The sequence below is a fragment of the Pogoniulus pusillus genome, chromosome 7 (assembly GCF_015220805.1).
Source record: "Pogoniulus pusillus isolate bPogPus1 chromosome 7, bPogPus1.pri, whole genome shotgun sequence".
NCBI classification, from domain to species: domain Eukaryota; kingdom Metazoa; phylum Chordata; class Aves; order Piciformes; family Lybiidae; genus Pogoniulus; species Pogoniulus pusillus.
Genome location: NC_087270.1, coordinates 4,667,848 through 4,688,751, shown reverse-complemented (window position 1 = coordinate 4,688,751; position 20,904 = coordinate 4,667,848). Strand labels below are relative to the sequence as shown.

The following is a 20,904-nucleotide window of genomic DNA, read 5'->3' as shown; positions in this document are numbered from 1 at the left end:
GCTCATCTTCAGCCTACTGTCTATCAGTACCCCCAGGTCCCTTTCCTCCTGGCTGCTCTCCAGCCACTCAATCCCCACCCTGTAGTGCTGCTTGGGGCTGCTGTGGCCAAAGTGTAGAACCCTGCACTTGGCCTTGTTCAATCTCATCCCATTGGCCTCTGCCCACCCATCCAGCCTGGCCAGGTCCCTCTGCAGGGCTCTCCTACCTTCCAACAGATCAACACCTGCTCCTAGCTTGGTATCATCTGCAAACTTACTGATACTGGACTCAACCCCCTCGTCTAGATTTTTGTTTTCAAAGCCTCATTCTGCTTGGTTGGGAGTGGCATTTCAGTTGCCCACACCTCTCTCTTAGATCACTTCACACAGTAGTCTCATGACAGTGGATTGTATCTAGTAGTGCCTTACAATTGTTCCTCTGTGGCTGTCACACAAGTGAACAGCATGGTGCAACAGGGAAAGGACCACAGCACTTAGCTTCTTTGTTGGACCATGCCACCAACTGTAAGGCAGGCAATCAGCCAATACACAGCAGCCAAATATCTCTTTGACCATGAAGCCCTAGAGCAAGTATGAGGTGAAGAGGCAATGATGCAGATGAGTATTCTATTAGAGACCCAGACCTCTACCCAGAGCTGTGAATTTGCCTAGCTAAGAATTAGGCATTGTAATGAATAAAACACACTGTGGGCATATCTTCTGGACCCTTCACAGGAGTGGAACATGAAAACCAATTAAAACTTTCCAACACACTGATCCCAGCCAAAGCTCCATCCAACATACTCTGACTGAATAGTTATAGGGTGAGAGCAGCCCTGTGGTAAACTATTTTCCCTGCAGCAACTCGATGTCAAGGTTATTATTCAGAGCACTTAGCTTTTTTTCAGCCTAGACAAAAGCCCTGATCTCTTTACTGGGGCCTTTATTCCATAGCTCTGTTTTTAGGCTTCTGCCTTTAGAATATTTTTTTCCTTGTGCCAAAGCTCGAGATGAGCTTTATAAATTGCTTAGTGCGCACAAGGAAATGAGCACTAAGTTGTGGACATGGCTTTGCCTTTGGAAAAGCAGGGATGGAGTGGATGAGAAAACTCTCAGGAAGCCTCCTCAGTGATGGCCATGCCATGTTTTTCTGGTTACGGTTAACACTGGAGACCTGACATGGCTTAGCTCAAATGGTGTTTTCAGGGCAGATCTGGGAAGGATCCAAAGCTTTTTTTTTTTGTTAATTTGTCAGAGTGGATTAATTTTTCAGCAGCCCATTGCTAGAATGCAGCCTGCCCAGCTTTAAGCTGCATTGTGAGAAGCAAGTGATACTGAGATGACAGCAGCTGCAGGCAGACAGAGCCCAGATGTGGTAGAGAGCTGCAGGAATGTACCGATGACATCTGGAGATCAGCTTGCTACTGCTCATACGACTCAGAGGATGGATTTCAGACAGAGTCTATCTGCTTCCAAAGCCAAATGGCCAGTTCTCAACCAAATCAGTCCCAGAATCAAAACTGCTGAGTCTTGGAAAACATCTTTGCCTTGCAGCAAGACATGGGACCCCAAGAAAGACAATATACAGCACAACTGTTATTTCAAGCATTAGATACCAGCCCTGAAATATTCCATCAGACAGTCTCTTGTTTGGCACTGGCTTTCTCACGTAAATCTAGCAAGAAGTTCCAATGAGGATCAAGTCTCAGGAACTACAGGCAGCTAAGTTGTAGTGGTTTGAGTGTTCCCTGCCCCCCCAACACTTTAGAAATCACCCAGACTAGACTCAGCCAGCTCTGGAAATTTGAATGAAGCTTATATTTACAGCTAGCACAATATACAAGCAGATATTTACAGTATATACAGTTATAGACAGAAATAGACAAGGGAAAAGGGAATACAGACACACAACAGCCCTCCCAGAAACCTGAGCCCCCAGGAGGGGCTCCCAACCACCCTTCCACCTTCCCCCTACCCCTCTCAACCTTACTCCAGTCCCAAGGAAGAATAGAGGTTTGTCCAGGGGAGTTAGGAAGCAAAATGGATTAGTCCAAAATGTAGGGTGAGGTTAGAGAGTAAGATGCAGCTCAGCCAGTTCCCCAGCAGCAGCCCAAGTGGTTATCTATGGTTTTATTTCTTGCTCCTATACATCTCAGCAGGCCTATGAGTGAAGTAGACATCACCACTGTTTCCCTTTCACAGCCTGTAATCTAGTTCTTCTCACTAAAACATTCTAGCTAGGCTCAAACTAGCACAAAAGTAAAAGCTTTATCTAAATCTAAAGTGGGCAGTATTGAGAGAGTGAAGAATGAAGCTATCAAACTGTTTCCATGAGCAGCTCTAAGACTTCTACAAGCAGACACATGCTCTCTCACATCATATTCTGAATTAGCCAGCTCTGTCTCACGATGCAGCACAAAACCATCAAACTACTCTCAGCATGACTTTTTAGCTCAAGGGCAGCACAGAAGAAATGGTTTCAATACAGCACAGACTCCAGCCAAAAGGTAGGGAAAGCACCTGTCTGCCAGTCAAACGCTCTGCAAGCTGTGCAAGGATTCCTGTAGTCAAAGACCACCATGCTCCAGTTTGTACCCACTGACAGGGTGCTTATCATGTCCTTGCTTCCTGCCTCCTGTTTGCAAAGTCTCAAGTGAGTCTAACAAACCTGTGCTGTTATTCTGTGCAGGAGGTATCTGACAAAGCTAGGTCTGCTTAGGACATAGAGGTGGGTTTCTCTTTAGCAAAACCAGAACATCATATTTTTCACAGTATCACAGTATCACAGTATCATCAGGGCTGGAAGAGACCTCACAGATCATCAAGTCCAACCCTTTACCACAGAGCTCAAGGCCAGACCATGGCACCAAGTGCCACGTCCAATCCTGCCTTGAACAGCTCCAGGGACGGCGACTCCACCACCTCCCCGGGCAGCCCATTCCAGTGTCCAATGACTCTCTCAGGGAAGAACTTTCTCCTCACCTCCAGCCTAAATCTCCCCTGGTGCAGCCTGAGGCTGTGTCCTCTTGTTCTGGTGCTGGCCACCTGAGAGAAGAGAGCAACCTCCTCCTGGCCACAGCCACCCCTCAGGTAGTTGTAGACAGCAATAAGGTCACCTCTGAGCCTCCTCTTCTCCAGGCTAACCAATCCCAGCTCCCTCAGCCTCTCCTCGTAGGGCTGTGCTCAAGGCCTCTCCCTAGCCTCGTTGCCCTTCTCTGGACACGCTCAAGCATCTCAATGTCCCTCCTAAACTGGGGGGCCCAGAACTGGACACAGCACTCAAGGTGTGGTCTAACCAGTGCAGAGTACAGGGGCAGAATGACCTCCCTGCTCCTGCTGGCCACACCATTCCTGATGCAGGCCAGGATGCCACTGGCTCTCTTGGCCACCTGGGCACACTGCTGGCTCATGTTCAGGCGGGTATCAATCAGCACCCCCAGATCCCTCTCTCTCTGGCTGCTCTCCAGCCACTCCGACCCGAGCCTGTATCTCTGCATGGGGTTGTTGTGGCCAAAGTGCAGCACCCGGCACTTGGATGCTCAGCTGCAGTATGCACAGTGCTATGTTTCTAAAACATCTTTGCCACAGGCCCAATGACTGGTTAGAAAACACATCAGCATTCAGTTACTTTGCCTCTGCAGTTCTCAGACACTGTGCCCTTTGAAACAGGATGACTACACTCATAGAAGGTCAATGAGGAAAGGATTTTTGTTGCTACAGCCATGTGATGAATAAAACCAAAGATAAAATGTGATGCTAGAACCACATGACATGGAATTGAGGCTGAAAGATGGAAAAGAAATTCACCAGCCAGGCAACCTTCCCTTCAAATGTTTGCAAATATAAATCAGGTTGCGAAGGTTTTTCTCAGAAAAGGTAACTGGTTCTGGGACAAATTCCTCCAGAGCTATATTTAGTAGCCTGCATTGAGCTAATCAATGCAAGTCTCTTCCCCAGACCTTGAGTCCATCAATATTTCATACAAACAAATGGAAGTTCTATCAGCTTTTGAGGCTGTTTTGTGCTAAGTGGTTTGACTTTACGTAACGGCGTACCTGTGCTTCTGTTTTCCCCACAGTGTGAGCAACAGACTCAGATTCCTACTTAGCAATCAAAAATGTCTTTCTTCCACCTCATCAGTACAGTCAGGAAATAGCTGACACTCATCCCATGTGGAATTTGTTTAGAGTTCTCTGTAAATCTCTCCAGAGTTTTTCCTTCCTGTGTGGCAGGCAATCCTCTTCCACTCAACCAAAGTTTGGAAAAAAAACTTCTCTTCACAAAAGCTGTAAAGGTCAGCTCTAGATGACCTAAAAGATGACCTAAAAAGGATCTCTCTCATCATCAGTCCACTCTACTGACTTTATTCTAAATATCTCCTTACCTCTTGGATCACAGAATCATAGAATCAAGCAGGTTGGAAGAGACCTCCAAGATCATCCAGTCCAACCTAGCACCCAGCCCTAACCAGTCACTAAGTGCCCCAGCCAGGCACAGTCTCAAGTTGTGCAATCAGGGGAGGTCTAGGCTGGATGTTAGGAGGAAGTTGTTGTCAGAGAGAGTGATTGGCACTGGAATGGGCTGCCCAGAGAAATGGTGGAGTCACCATCCCTGGAGGTGTTCAAGAAAAGAGTGGATGAGGCACTTAGTGCCATGGTCTGGTTTATTGGCTAGGGCTGGGTGCTAGGTTGGACTGGATGATCTTGGAGGTCTCTTCCAATCTGTTTGGTTCAATGATTCTATGACATATCTCATTCAGAAACACTCTGATTAGAATTTTCCCATCACATAGACACCGTCACCTGCTAACTTTTTCCAATCCTAAAGTATTGCACTTGCTGAAAAAGCCTAGTTTATGTCCAGACTGACTTTTAGCCATAGCTTCTTTTAACACTTGGTTAGTAGTTTTAGCCAAGAAGTTTACAGCAGAACATTTTCATTTGTTTAGGGAAAGGGAGGAAAAAAAAGGAAGGCAGGCTGTGAGGAAACAGGATTAGTTGTGATGGAGTTTCTCAGCTCATCCCTGTTAAGCAATTTTTAATTGAAACATTTGAGGTTACAGGTTGCAAACTGCATCTATTTCTTTTTTCTGTCACTTTAATAACTTGACACAAACTAGAAATTGTCCACATCAAAAATTACATATTCAGAAATCATTTATTCCTTTATCCTTTCACTGGAAGAGGTCTGTGTGGGTGTGTGAGACATAAACATTGACTGCTGTCACTGCTGATTTTGCTTTTGAGTGGCAATTTACTGTAAGGGAGTAAATATAATTAGTTCACATTTGAGTAGCACTTTTCCATCCTGGAAAAACGAGTGTATTTTATAGACAGTGCATAAATATGCCTGTGGTGAATCACATCCCACCAGTGAGTGAACTGAATTGGCCATACACACGCCAGGCTGTTTGCAAGAAGAACTGAGGTATTTCTGTCGTGGAAGATAGGACTTATTCCACACCAGAAGTTTTCACTGCTGAAAATGGGTCATGTTTTGTAAATAGAATCATAGAATCAACCAGGTTGGAAAAGACCTCCAAGATCATCCAGCCCAACCTAGCACCCAGCCCTAACCAATCAACCAGACCATGGCACTAAGTGCCTCATCCAGGCTTTTCTTGAAGACCCCCAGGGACGGTGCCTCCACCACATCCCTGAGCAGCCCATTCCAATGGGAAATCACTCTCTCTGTGAAGAACTTCTTCCTAATATCCAGCCTATACCTCCCCTGGCACAACTTGAGACTGTGTCCCCTTGTTCTATTGCTGGTTGCCTGGGAGAAGAGGCCACCCCCCACCTGGCTACAATGCCCCTTCAGGTAGTTGTAGACAGTGGGCTTTCATCCAAAAGGACTATGTAGCCTACTGGAGACTGTGTCCAGACCTATGTCCTCCAGACAAATAGGCCTCCAGAAGGAGACTACTGTTGGAAGGCATTTTGGAAGGCCTTGAGGTTGGGAAGAGAGACCTGGAAAGTGGGATGCTTACAGTCCCAAACCTCTTGTTCCTGACACATTCTGCTCTCCTCATCATCATGAATCCCTGATGATCACCACATCTACATCCTCCACAGCCTTCCCATCCTGCTGCCTGTCTTCTTGCCACAGTCAGCCTTTTTTTCCCCCTATGCATGTCTCCTCATACAAGGAAAGTTCACGGTCCTGCCACTAGTGAGCAGTCAGGGCAGGCAATGAGAAGGTAATCTCAAAAGGAAACAGGAGGTTTGTTTTCCTGGCCACCCCTCCATATTTTGGGCAGGAAGGGACAGAAGGTGTGTAGACAAATGTGTTTGGAGCAGGAGGGGCACACCAAGAATCAGCAGCTCATATTCTGGTGGATCCCAGCCTTCAGATGGGAAGAGGCTCAGCTTCACCTGCCTCATTCCTTTTTGTTATTGTGGTGTTTGTGCTCCCTTGGTCCACATAGTGATGTGCTAAAGGATCCAGCATCCCTCGTACTGACCCTGGCATAGATTCACATAGGGAAGTCTGCTGAGATACTGCTACAGAACAGAAAGGATAAGGCAGATCTCAAAAGTATACCCAGAGTGTGGGTGGCATCTTCCAGGCCCTCGTCAGGCCTGTCATATCCTGTGATGGTCAGACAATATTCATCCTTCCCTCCTAGCAAGAGCATCCTCTGGAAGTGCTGTCTGGTGAGATGCTTAGTCCTCAGGAAGTATCATTAGCAATCAGTCTTTCCAGTGCTTCAGTTGGTTCTCAGAAGGAGATGTGTCTTTGTCAGATCACTTCAGTTACAGGAGAGAAATCTCACACTGGTTTTGGATGCAAAGGCTCCATTTCTGACTCATGTTTGGGTCCTTCATCCCTCTTGAACTTTTTTCTCTTAAACTGCCCTTTAAAAAACTGCCAGAGATACACAGATGCTTTACTGGCACTGTGCTCACATTGGGAATTTGGGTACTTAAGATATCTCTGGGATAAAACTACAACACTCACAGCTGGGTCTGTCACTTTGGAGGAGCACAGTGCCAATTCCAGACATGACAGAAATCCACACAAAGAAGTTTAGAAAAGGCATCAGATGTCTCTGGGCTCTCCTGCTCCTGGGTGGTCTAAAGGTTCCAAAACCACAGGAACTGGAGGGAGGAGAACTACTTCTGTTCTTTCTAAACAATTCATTCATTTAAAGCCCCCTTACACCAAGAATGAGGTGAGGACCGTTCCACATAAAAGGAAGTTGTAAAGCTCTGTTGAGAAATTGAATGTACAAATTGCTGCCTTTTTAAAAGCCAAAGATTTTTACAGCGTGGCACCACATCTCCAGAAGAGTGCCATAGGGGGTTTATATTTCAGTCACAATACCCAACAACACAACCAGAAAATGAATAAGCCAAGTCAGTGCTCTGCCAGAAACTATAAAGCAAGATACATTTCCACTTAGATATCTCATTTCAGGGTTTTTTTAAACGTCACTTTCCATCACATCACTGTGTTGCTTCTTGAAGTCATGATGGAAAGGGAAGGTTGTTTTCTCATAGCTCAAAGAAAGCAATTTGACTTTGTTCCCATCGGCTGTCACTACGTGTCCTCAAAAAGTGTTTGCTCCAAAAGCATAAGCTTATAAGGAAGGAGAAATGATTGATGTTCTCGGGAGGTGCCAAGGTAGTTGTCGAGTTGGCCTCTCTTCTGGGCGGCGTGGGAGAGGGGGAGACAGCAGGCTTACACCGATGGGATGCATAATGCTCAATCCCTTTATTGAAACACAGCATGAGCCTATAGAGTGGAGTTTGGTAGAGGAGTGTGTACTTTTGATAGGCTTACAAAGCAGGGATGGGCTGTCCACATGCACAGAGGCGGACCTGACCAACTACCCTCCTTTGCAAGAACTTAGCCACAACATTGCTTGTTCCCAGGGCTGAGCAGCCTACCTTCTCGCACAGCTCAGAACTCCCTCATCTTCTCTGCCAGCCTCCCAAGGCCACCCATCTGCAGCTGTGCCTCCTTATCAGTTCAGTTACTCAATCCTGCTTACTCTCCTTATTTTCTCAGACTATTCAGTTCTGCCCAAACCCCAACATCTCCCCCTTTCTTTTAAATATTGCAGATATTATGCTGCTGATCATACCTCGCACACCTCGTGCTGCATATGGTAAAGATACAATGATATATACAGTCATATCAACCAGGCTTCTAAGCCATCCTGTTACTCCCCAGTCTCTAAAGACCTTGTCAAGCCAATTCCATCTGTCTTCTTCCTTGAGGCCTGATACACCACCTCTCAAGCGCTGGATGCTGGTGTGCATAATTCTGGATGGCATTGTAGTGGGCTCAAAGGCCCCAAAATAGGCTTATTTATGCCTTGCCCTGGCTGGACATGTTTTTCTGTCCAAAACCAGAGGTAAACACATTAAATGGATAAAAGGGGCACAACAGGCCTGGTGCCATGGAGTCTGGCCTGCCCAGGACCCCTGATTGTGTAAACATGTTTGTGTAAGCCCATGCGCCCATCTGATGCTTGCCAGGTGCTAAGCCTTTGTGTTTACCATATTTGCAAAGTCCAGGCCTGTGGCTTTTGCCTGTTATGGGATTGTTTGGCTGACTGCCAAACCCTGATTGGTCATTGTTTAACAAATAGAGGCACACAGGTACACAAGGTGCTCAGGCTCCCCCACATCGCATTGCTCACTCGCTTGCACAGGCTGCCTTGCTCGCTCACTCGCGCATTGCCAGGCTTAGACTCACCAGCACTGCTTGTGCCTGTTTGCTGTGCTGTTATTACAGAGACATTGTCTCCCATGGGCTCCCAGCCAGCTGTGCACACCTGCACACCACTGCGGTGAGTTATCAGGACCAGATCCTGTATTGGCTGCCTTTAGCTACGGAGCTCAGTCTCCCATGCAGCTGTGTACTCTATTGCACACCCACTGCCTTATCACTGCCTGGTAAGCGCCACTGCCGCCGAGTTAACCAGGAGCAGACTCCACTTGTCTGCACGTGATCAGCCTGCTGGCCAGCATGAGACCCTGCTCAGACTGCACAGCATCCTACTCCTGCACCTGAGGTCCTGCCAAGAGTCCCTGGACAGAGCCTCCAGAAGAAGCCAGGAGACAAGGGCAAAGATTGCATCCTTCGCCAGGAGAACAAGGTCAGAGACTGTCATTTCTCTGGGAAGATTTCCTTTCCCCTCAAGCCAGGAGGATTCCAGCCTCAAAGTCCACGGGCAAAGGCTCCCCTGAAGTTTGGACACTAGCAATAGGCTGTGCTGTAGCCCCAGAGGGTGACTGATAATTAATAAGAATTTGTAAGTAAATGCTGTAATGCCTCTGTAATTTCTATTGCCTCCTGCCATAGAGCAGAAAGAGCTTTCAGCCCACCTGCTGGCAAGTAGCATATAGACCCCAAGCAGCATTAAGCCGTGAGGAAACTCCTCTCTCTCTTTATAGTTTGAACTGTTTGCTAGTTATTAATTAATAGGTTATGGTGTGGTATTAATCCTAGAATGTCTTCATGACCATGTAGATCCTTTTAACATTAAAATAGAGTGGTTGGGGGATGGCGAGAGTTCAGAATGAGGAATTTAATAAATATATAATTGTATGGAATATTATCTCACACCAATTAATTTCTCCCCTGTGCCACAATCGGTGTAGGCGGCAGAATACCCTTCCGCGACAGATGGTCAGACAGACTCCTCGAAATCTTCACACCTGTGGTCTTGTGCTAAGGGCAGAAGGTCGGTGGCAGCCCTGCTTTGCAAAGTATGCCTGATAGTAAACCCAATCAAGCTTTGCTAATAGCATCAGTTTGATTAACAAGCCAATAACCAAGCTTAACTAATAACCCCTGGACAGATGGGCAGAGTCCAAGGGGATGGTGTTCAATAGCTCCAAGTGCAGGGTGCTGCACTTTGGCCACAGCAACCCCGTGCAGAGATACAGGCTGGGGTTGGAGTGGCTGGAGAGCAGCCAGACAGAGAGGGATCTGGGGGTGCTGATTGATACCCACCTGAACATTAGCCAGCAGTGTGCCCAGGTGGCCAAGAGAGCCAGTGGCACCCTGGCCTGCATCAGGAATGGTGTGGTCAGCAGGAGCAGGGAGGTCATTCTGCCCCTGTACTCTGCACTGCTTAGACCACACCTTGAGTGCTGTGTTCAGTTCTGGGCCTCCCACTTTAGAAAGGATGTTGAGATGCTTGAGTGTGTCCAGAGAAGGGCGACGAGGCTGGGGAGAGGCCTTGAGCACAGCCCTACGAGGAGAGGCTGAGGGAGCTGGGATTGGTTAGCCTGGAGAAGAGGAGGCTCAGGGGTGACCTTATTGCTGTCTGCAACTACCTGAGGGGTGGTTGTGGCCAGGAGGAGGTTGCTCTCTTCTCTCAGGTGGCCAGCACCAGAACGAGAGGACACAGCCTCAGGCTGCACCAGGGGAGATTTAGGCTGGAGGTGAGGAGAAAGTTCTTCCCTGAGAGAGTCATTGGACACTGGAATGGGCTGCCCGGGGAGGTGGTGGAGTCGCCGTCCCTGGAGCTGTTCAAGGCAGGATTGGACCTCCAAGATCATCCAGTCCAACCTAGCACCCAGCCCTAGCCAGTCAACTAGACCATGGCACTAAGTGCCTCATCCAGTCTTTTCTTGAAGACCTCCAGGAACGGTGACTCCACCACCTCCCTGGGCAGCCCATTCCAATGCCAATCACTCTCTCTGTGAACAACTTCCTCCTAACATCCAGCCTAGACCTATCCCGCCACAACTTGAGACTGTGTCCCCTTGTTCTATTGCTGGTTGCCTGGGAGAAGAGGCCACTCCCCACCTGGCTACAATGTCCTTTAAGGTAGTTGTAGACAGTAATCAGATCACCCCTGAGCCTCCTCTTCTCCAGGCTAAACACCCCCAGCTCCCTCAGCCTCTCCTCATAGGATTTGTGTTCCAGGCCCCTCACCAGCTTTGTTGCCCTTCTCTGGACACCTTCCAGCACCTCAACATCTCTCTTGAATTGAGGGGCCCAGAACTGGACACAGCACTCAAGGTGTGGCCTGACCAGTGCTGAGCACAGGGGCAGAATAACCTCCCTTGTCCTACTGGCCACACTGCTCCTGATGCAGGCCAGGATGCCATTGGCTCTCTTGGCCACCTGGGCACACTGCTGCCTCATCTTCAGCCTACTATCTATCAGTACCCACAGGTCCCTTTCCTCCTGGCTGCTCTCCAGCCACTCAGGCCCCAGCCTATAGCACTGCTTGGGGTTGTTCCTTTTAATTAAAATAAAAATTACTCAGCTGTATACTTTTACAAAGGACTTTATTAGGTTTGCATAGGTCTTCAGAGGGGACACCGAGGCTTTAGTTTTACCACTACATTTTGTCATCAGAATGGAAAGAGAAATGCAGGTGAAATAAAACATAACATCAGGTTGTGGTTTTCCTGAATTAAAACTACATTCATATTTTGCAATGTTTTCTGGATTGCTCTGACAGCACCAAGTGGTTTAGGTAGCAACTCTCTGTTAGTGAGTGCACTGTGAAGCCACCACTGACACATGCATGTAGATGGGGAGGTTGCCACTAGTCTGCTCCCACACTCCAACTCAGTGACTTCAGCAGCACTGAAAGGTCAGACTGTCCCTCTGGTCCATCAGGAACTGGCCCCAGAAAAGCATGACAGAACATCTTACCATATTTTACTGTTTCCTTAATAGCATTGGAGATCACCAATGGCTCACCACACTCAGGGGCTTGTTCACAATATCAGCAGCCTTTTGCCAGCAGAGGCAGGGCTCCATTCCCTTGCTTCTTGTTGAAGGTTCAGCACTAAGACATCTTGTTTGGTGATTACAGGCATGGTAGCAGGAGTCCTCCTGTGCACCATCCCCAACCTGCCAAGGGCTCTCATCAAAGGTTCAGTGCAGAGCATATTGGTCCAAAACCTCCAACCTATTTGGAACCTCTGAGCTGTCCACTGGTGTTCAGACAGATGGAGAAGGGAATCAGTCTTGACATCTATCAAACCTGGTGCTGCAGTTGTTTTGGGCACGTATTCAGGCATTTGAGTGAGGAATGCATCTTATACCTCCCCTCAGCAAGCAGACATCTCCCAGGGGAAGCCCTGGGCCAGTTGCATTCTTCTAGCTTCGAGGGCAAAGCCATGTCCACCTATCCTTCTGGAGAGTCCCACAGGAACTTTTAGGCTCTCACAACACAATCAAATGTCCACTAGAATGCATTTCCTAGAGCATCTATCACACATAAACTTCTGAGTAGCATTTGGGTCATGACAATTCAGCCAACACAAAGCTTTCAGTGACCCTGCACCAGTGAGGCAGGGCCCCCTGATGCAACACCCCAAATGGTGACAACTACATCACTTTTGCTGGAGTGGCTTCACCCAGTGGCAGCTTTTTGAAAACCCTCAAAACAACTCATTCCCTTAAATGCTACTAACCCACCCCCATCCACTTAGAGCAAGTGAGCACCCTCAAACCTAGGGTGTAGCAAATGCACACATTGAACAAAAAAAAAAAACCATTACTGCCTTTTGGATGAATTATGCTTAACTGACAGTCCTGGAGACAACCACAGAAACAGATTAATGGGTGAAAGGAAAGGAGGCAATTACATGAAGGAGCATGCTGCACCAATTCTGATGAGTGCACAAGTAAAGGCAAGAAGCACTGAGAATTGTTTTGAGGGTATCTAAGGACACTAGAAACTCAGACTGGATTATTAAAACTTCACTCTGACAGAGACCTCAGTAATGATTGTGAACAGAAGGATTTCTGGGCCAGTCTAAGATGATTAATTGCTTGCGATGCCTCCAGAAACTTGAGAGAGTCCATGCAGCACAAGAAGGAATTCAGATTCCCCACAGCACCACGAGCATATGCTTTACATCCTGAAAATACAATAGCTAAGCCAGATTGATTTATTTGTGCAGCCCCTGAGGTGCTGGGCAGGACGGCAGGCAAGGGGTTAAGTAGTGGCACTGCGGTTTCTGGAAGGGAAAGATGTGCCTCATTAACTGGCTGGAATTCATCGAGAACATGAACACCAGGGTGGACATGGGAAAGGCAGCAAACACCACATTACCAAGATTTTCAGGGTACATTGAACACAGGTCTGCAAAAGAGGTCAGTGCTGATGGACTGAGTGATAGAGGGAGGTGAAAATGGCCCTCAGAAATTAAAGATAATGGGGAATGAGTAGGAGAACATAGCAGGTATCTAACTGGAACATCCTAACCTCTCTGCAGGCTCTCCAGACACAACTGTGACTTCTGAAACCAGACCCATCCTGGCCCATCAGACAGGAGGCTAACACATGTGTTAGAGCTAGGGTTGTTCAGCCTGGAGAAGAGGAAGCTCAAGGTAGACCTCATTGCTCTCTACAACTACCTGAAAGGAGGCTGTAGACAGGCGGGGGGTGGTCTCTTCTCCCAGGCACCCAGTGACAGAACAAGAGGACACAGTCTCAAACTGCACCAGGGCAGGTTTAGGTTGCACATGAGAAGAAATTCTTCACAGAAGAGGGATGTGCCATTGGAATGGGCTGCCCAGGGAGGTGGTGGAATCACCATCCCTGGAGATGTTTTAAAACAGACTGGACGAGGCACTCAGTGCCATGGTTTAGTTAATTTGAAGGGTTAGGTGATAGGTTGGACTCGATGATCTCAAAGGTCTTTTCCAACCTGCTTAATTCTGTGATTCTGTGGTTGACTCTTAGGAAGTCTTAGCCACCATTTCCACATGTTCAGCTTCTCCCAGGAGTGTGACCCTTAGCTTTCCAACCCATCACATTGATTTACAAAGCTACCATGGTACAAGTTATCAAACTGTAATTCACAGATGCTCTGGTTACTAATCCAAATATCCTGCAACGTGTAGAAGCATGAGAGTGTCCAGGTAGGTTACAGAGTGCAGGCACTTCACTCCTTGAGATTTACCTGCCACAAAGCTGCAGCCCACCAGATAGTACATGGCCACCACAATGCTATCTTCTTTAAACACAACATCATGTGCTTCCCTCTGTTACCAACTGGCCAAGCAACTCAGAGTCCAGGATCACTGCTACTCTCTATTATCAAATGATAAAGGCAAATGGAGGCATAGAGAATAGATTCACATGGAAAACAACCTCAGCATCTTTTTATCAAGGTCACTTATTAGGAAATTCATTCATGAAACAGGAAAAAGTCAATTTCAACTCCTTTACCTGTCTTGCAGAATTTGAATAATGCTATTCTGGAAGCAATATTTCACTTTAATGCTAAAAATTAAATAAGCATGGAAGCAAGAGAGCAGAGCTACATGTAACCTCCTCCAAGACAGATTCACTTTATTCTCTGCTCTCTGGCTCTACAAGGGTCTAAACATTTCATATGACATGGTGAGCACAACACAAAGATTGAAACCATACAAGTCCAAAGCTCTGTGTGCTTAAGCTACAATTTGTGGAGCAAGAAGCGTGGATTTGACCCTCTCCTCCAGTGACTCCATCTCTTCTGTGCTCTTGGTGCCTGCTTTTTCTCTGTTAGTGGATAGAGTTAAGGGCAAACCACCAACTCCTGCCCAACAAATCTTGATATTGGTTTTGTTTTTCCCCAGAGTGTTCAGCACTTTTGGGACAAATCCAGAAATAGTGACAGAGTCACTTAAAAGTCTTTTACTTACAGGAGCTCAAAGGAGTGCATTTTTTCTTTTGCTTTAGTCAAAGCCTTTGTAGAAGTGCATGGCCCCGAGACAAAAGGCGCTAGAAGGTAGGTAAAAGTCTTGCATGTGCTGTGAGGGCAGAGTGTCTACTTTTGTTACAACTTGTTGCCCAAGGCAAAGCTGAACTGGACTTGTCTGCTCAACTCTGCAAAGCAAGGTGCACAACCTGCTCCTTTGCTTGTATTGCACAAGCTTCAGCTGGAAGATTTACTGCATCACTAACAATGCTGGGAGAAGATTGTTTGTGCATCTGTACCTTGGGTTCGGTTGTGATTTACATTTAGAGCAGATATTTTAATCCCTTGGTTGCATGTGAGCTTAACTCAGACTTACCACACTTGCTTTTTCTTCTGGTCTGAAAAATTCCTCTGGGGATTTCATATACATAAATCCATTAATTCATAGCATTTTAAAAAAAATCATGTTTGCAAGCTCTATCCCAGCACACAGCACTCTGAAAATCTGCTGTCCCTTAAGCACCAAGTTTGAGGGAGAGTCTTGCCAACAGGGGAAAACACATGGCCAGCAAAATTGAACCCGATGACCTCATCCTGTTGTTTTGCCCCTTGACACCCTCAGCAGAGTGTATTCCACATTCCAAATAAAGCATAGCACCTGGCATCCATGGCTTGGGATCTGCCTCCTGCTTTATTTCTGAGTGCAAGTGAAAAAATGACATCCCAGGTCAACAGTGAGTCTTTTCCGTTCGAAGCTTCACGGGACCAGAAATTGCTCTGCAGTGCTAGCATTGCCTTCCCAGGTAAAGCCACCTCTCACCACCCAGCCTTAGCTCTGGCATTTGCAGTATCACCAGGTGTAGTTTTTCAACTTAGTTGTCACCCTTGCAAGAGCCTGAGGAAGCTGGGAGAGGTAGGTGTAAGCACTTCAAATGCAGCTTTCCTCATCTGGAGAAGAAGCCCCAAGGTGACCTCAGAGAGTGTCAATGAAGGCTCTTACTGCCAGGGCCCTGCCCCACCATGTACCTTTTTGGCACAGCATATGAACTCTTGCAACCCCATCCTTAAGAGCCTCAGTCATCATCCTGAGGTCCACCCACCTTCATCTTCCCTTGAGGGTAGAGGAAAGCTCTGGGCATTCAGATCTTTTGGTCATCACGTGCTTTGCCAGCAGTTGGTGAACTCTTAAGACACAAGCATGCGTAAGTGACAAAGGAGCACATCCCAAAGCCATACAGAACACAGCAGTGTGGTACAGACTTGAAAAACACCAAGTTTTGTGACTGGAGTGATGTGAACTGGTGCTGGGAGCGAGTAGGGTGGTGGTATGTCATTCAATAGTCCATGGGACAACTGAATCATAGAATCATAGAATCAAGCAGGTGGAAGAGACCTGCAAGCTCATCCAGTCCAACCTAGCACCCAGCCCTACTCAGTCAACTAGACCATGGCACTATTAAAATATATTTCACCTTATCTTCATGTTTTGTTTTGATTTTCTTGTCCCTTTAACATTTTCTTCTGGCAGGTATGACTTGAGCCTAGGGAACAGACATTGAGAAATTGCTGTGACTCTCCACCTTGGTGCAGGTAGGCTTTCACAGTGTCACAGTATCACCAAGGTTGGAAGAGACCTCATAGATCATCAAGTCCAACCCTTTACCACAGAGCTCAAGGCCAGACCATGGCACCAAGTGCCACGTCCAGTCCTGCCTTGAACAGCTCCAGGGACGGCGACTCCACCACCTCCCCGGGCAGCCCATTCCAGTGTCCAATGACTCTCTCAGGGAAGAACTTTCTCCTCACCTCCAGCCTAAATTTCCCCTGGCACAGCCTGAGGCTGTGTCCTCTTGTTCTGGAGCTGGCCACCTGAGAGAAGAGAGCAACCTCCTCCTGACTACAACCTCCCTTCAGGTAGTTGTAGACAGCAATAAGGTTTCGTATGGCCCCTTGAGAGTCGACTCATTGCTCAGCTGCTCCTGCCCATGTGCACCACAGAAATAGATAGATTGATGGGCTGCAGTCTCCAGTTTCCTGCCTGCAGACAACTTCAGCCTTGGTCGCTTGCAGAGGTGCACTACTCCTCCAAATCATCTCCCTCAAGCAACACATATGCCAGAAGTGAGGCTGAAAATTCAAACGTACTGAAGCAAACCAGAGTTTATTTAGCATTTATTACCCATTCTGTTGTCATATGTGGCTGCTTCTGTCTCCATCCTCCTCTGGTAATCATAGGCCTTTTATGTTTGTTTTGATTTTCTTTTCTTTTTTTTTTTTAATAAAATATATAAAATATTGTGCATTGCTATCCATAGGAAAATTGTATTTTAACAACAACAACAAAAGAATAAGGCACATTCCTGTGCAGCATCTTCATATATATATATATATATATTAAACAAAGCAAAACCAAACCCTTTGCAACCTCTTTGAGGTTGTTTAACTTCTCACCAGTCACTGACACATCTCTTATATCACTGTTGGAGGTGGGTTGGGTTGTGTTTGACAGGGGCCAGCAGGGAGAACAGACTCAAGAAAAAAAAAAAATAGGATTTTATCCCTGAGGTGTCAGTTAAAAAAAAAAACCAAAACACCAAAACACAAACAACAAATGTTCCCATTGAAAAGCAAGATGAAAAGACAGCCATAAATAACTGACTACACTATGGCAAACATCCAAGCACCGAGATGATTTCACGATGGAAGAATCCCCCTCCCTCCCATCCCTCAGTACTTAACAAGTCGTATTTGCTGTTAGGTTTATCTCATGGCTTCTCAAGTCACAAGACCATCGGTCAGGATGCATCTCCCCCTCTCTTCCCAGATCATCTTTCCAGATACGTCATTTTATTCACAGTTCTCCCACAGTCATCAGGAGAGGGAAATGAAAAAAGAAATCCTAAATGAATACCAAAACCTGGACAAGTTCTCTCCCCAGCCAAGAGAGGAGCACTTGTACCACAGCATGCCAAACCCCACGTCCCACGGGGGGAGGGATGTAACTGTCGCCTTCCTTCCTGTTACTAAGAAATGAAGTTGGAAGCCACCTCAGCAGAAAACAGAAAATGTCTGTGGAGAAGGGTGATAAAAATATGTCAGGGAGAGGAAGATGGGGAAAGCTTTACTGCTGTCCATCCCCACTGTTCCAGGTAGCATGCCTGAAAGGAAAAGGGGAGACACCCACAAAAGATTCCTTCCCTCCCTCTCCTCTGTCAGGAGGGTGCCCAGGGTGCAAGCCAGGCGGCTGGGCTGGCCATGGCTTAGTAGTAGCGGTTGAGGCTCCTGGTGCCGGGGATGTCCGGCTGGCCGTTCATCCAGATCTCCCGGATGATGCGCTCCCGCTCCTCCAGCCGCTGAGCCCGCTCCAGCTCCTCTGCCGAGGTGAAGACGTTCATGTTCAAAGTCCTCTCGAACCTGCGGTGCCTGCGGGCTGACAGGTCCGAAGTGGTGTCCGAATCGTCGTCGCTGTCACTGCTGTCACTGTCACTCTCCCGCTCCCGAGGAGGTTTCTTGGTGGAGGAGCGTTTGCAGTCCGTTCGGCAGGACACCCTTAGCACCAGAGCCAGCAGGGTCAAGACGAGTCCAATGCACACACCAGAGACAAAATAGAGAGCAGCGCGCTCGGGGTTTTCTGCAGGGGGAAAGGAAATGCTTGCTGAGAACAGCCTTCACAAGAGCAAAACACACCCAGCTCCTCTGTGCACCCACCAGCCACTACCTCTGGAGAGGCAGAGTTTCCAATGGCTGCTTTACTTCCATACCCTCCTTCACCTCCTCTCCCCAGGGAAACCAGGGAGGGGAATTTAAACAGCGGTTATGCTGCCAAGGCATTTGCCCACAGCAGAATGTGGGCTCGCTGCAGTTGTGCCTTGGAATTGTCTGAAAGGAGGAGTAGTCCGCAGGATTAAATGCTAATTCCAGCGGCTGCATGAGTGTGGTTGACACCAGGGTGCTGCACACCCAGCAGCTAAGTGCATCTTGCTGTCACATCCATTACCACCAGACTAGGAACAAAGGTGAGCACAGAGCTTTACATGCTCTCTGTGCTGAAATGGGAAACCTTGCAGCATCCTTTTTATTTATGGGTTTCATTTGCTTATCTAAGGCAATTTTGCTGGCTTTCTGCCCAGACCACCAAAATGTGTACCTGTGCCACACCAGCACAGCCGGTGCCAGTGCACTGCAGGATGAGCCCTGCAGAGCCACCAGCTCAGAGCTCATATAAAAAGACTCCAAGGGATCCACAATGCCTTGTAAGCCAGGTCATCTTGTTTGTTTACTACCTTTTTGCTTGTTTGGGATATTTTGGTTTATAATAAATGCTGTTAGTGCAGTTCCCCTGGGCTGAATAATCTTGGTTTGTAGGTGTGCCGAATGGGTGAAGGTGAACCAAGCAATTGTGTCAAGGCCAGCTCTACTCTGCTGTGTTTGTTGAGAGTTCTGAGTTTGAGGATGGAGTCAGTTCCTTGGATGAATCTTATTATCTTGAATTCAGTGATGGATCTGTAACAGTCCCACCAGATAAGAGTCTGACATTCAGCCCTAAAAGATAGCTAACTAAAACACTTTGCTCTGCCTTCACTTCCCCACACTCTGCTTTCAGAAACCTCTAGATCTGGTTTCCTTAAAGTCTGCAGAAGACAAACTGGAAACAATTTGGAGATATTAAAAACTCAACAGGACAAGATCCTGCTCTAACTTCAAAGCTGGTGCTAAATTTGAAGTTAGCTGCTTTCTGACTAGGAGGTTGGACCAAGCGACCCCTGGAGACCTCTTTCAGCCTAAATTATTATCTGATTGTGTGGTCAGAGCCCAAATGCTGACATGTGCCTGGTTCAAGACAACACATAGTTCAATGCTTATGGAACAAACCACCTTTGTATGCTTCACTTCTCTCCTGCCCAATGAATGTCAATCATGACTGACAAGTCAAAGTGGAGGAAGCTGTCACGGTAATCTGAAATCTGGCTAGTAAAACAGGAGGCTGATGCTAGAGTGGTTGGTGTGGGCAAAAAACAGGCTCAAGAGACTATTAAATCAGAGGAGGTAACTGCAGCAAATGTGTTTGGCAAGTCCAACAAAAGAAAGAGGAAAGAGATGCAGCAGTAGTTGGAAAGTCAGGTAAGATAAAGGCCAGAGCTTTTCAGCTAAGATACTCTATTAAAAGTAAGACAGCAGGAATTCAAAGGTATAGGAGAAGATACAAGAGCAGGCATGAAGGAAGTGCTGATAGTTCTTGTTGCAGTCCTGTTGAGTGAGGTCGTCGTGGCTCAAATAAAGTCAGTGGCAATTCCAGACTCAGAGAGCAAAACGCCAATTAAAACTGCAGCTCTTCACGTGTCATAGCAAAGCTGCTGCCTGTCTGGTAGTGTGTGAACAGGAAAGTGTGGCCTAGATCCCAGAGATCTGAACACCCCTCAAAAAGTGGAATCACACCCTGATATGACTTCTGCCTTCACGTGCAGTGTAACTGCACGTCTTTTGCAAACAGACATAAGGAGGACACACAGAAGTGCAGGATTGTGGGAAGAACAAATGAGCAGGACTGATCTGTTTGTCCTGGAAGATGCCTCCACTCTGCCTGCTGCTTGAATGCCAGGCACAATTTCCTGAGCACCACATCCCAGCACACACATGGCCTTGATTTGGTCACATTAGTTCCACTTTTTACCCTTTTAAAGCAACTTACTTAATAGATTGGAGCATGAGATGCAGACATGCAATTGTAGTTCCTCCACTTTTGTCCATGTTCTGCTTTACCTTTCTCCTCCACACTCCTTTTTCCATGCTACTGTATCCAGCTCATAAGCAAGCTGCAGCTTAATTGGTACTTAAGCAACCATTTTTCATGCCCTGCTTGTGCTTGTATGTATAGCCCTTCATGCAGTGCGACAGCTGTAATTGAATCTTTGGGCTTTGGCATTTATGAGTTCCTACATCTACTCAGTCAACATTTGAGATGCTGTCTGGACATCCTCACTGAGCTGTAACCCTGTGTTCAACTGTGGGCTTGACATTTATCATCCATACAATCCATTCACACAGCAACATCTCCTTTTTTCTTTCACAGCAGAAAGAGCAATTTAAGTTAAAGCCATGGGCTCTGCTTTTTCTCAGTTGAAGCAGCCAAGTCAGCAATAGTCTGGAATTGAGGTTTCAACAGTTGACTTTGAAAGCCTTCTCCCACTGCATGTTCTACTTGTGAAGACTACAATGGGGCTTCCCCTTCAGCACACTGATGTTCAGCATCTTCCAAGCACTTGCCAGTGGTGCAGATTCATTGTACCAAAACTGAAGCTCCTCAAAA

General features: G+C 47.0%; 2 protein-coding genes across 4 annotated transcripts in view; both read right to left on the bottom strand.

Moving 5' to 3' along the window:
- The window catches only part of GCFC2 (GC-rich sequence DNA-binding factor 2), a 988,578-nt gene that overhangs the window by 627,106 nt on the left and 340,568 nt on the right, over positions 1-20,904 (bottom strand). The window lies entirely within an intron of this gene.
- The window catches only part of EVA1A (eva-1 homolog A, regulator of programmed cell death), a 90,380-nt gene continuing 86,820 nt past the window's right edge, over positions 17,345-20,904 (bottom strand). For all 3 annotated transcript variants that reach the window (XM_064145736.1, XM_064145737.1, XM_064145738.1), the window contains exon 4: positions 17,345-18,228. In XM_064145736.1, the coding sequence (XP_064001806.1) occupies positions 17,858-18,228 (371 nt within the window). In that variant the 3' untranslated portion in view covers positions 17,345-17,857. The remainder of the gene's footprint in view (positions 18,229-20,904) is intronic.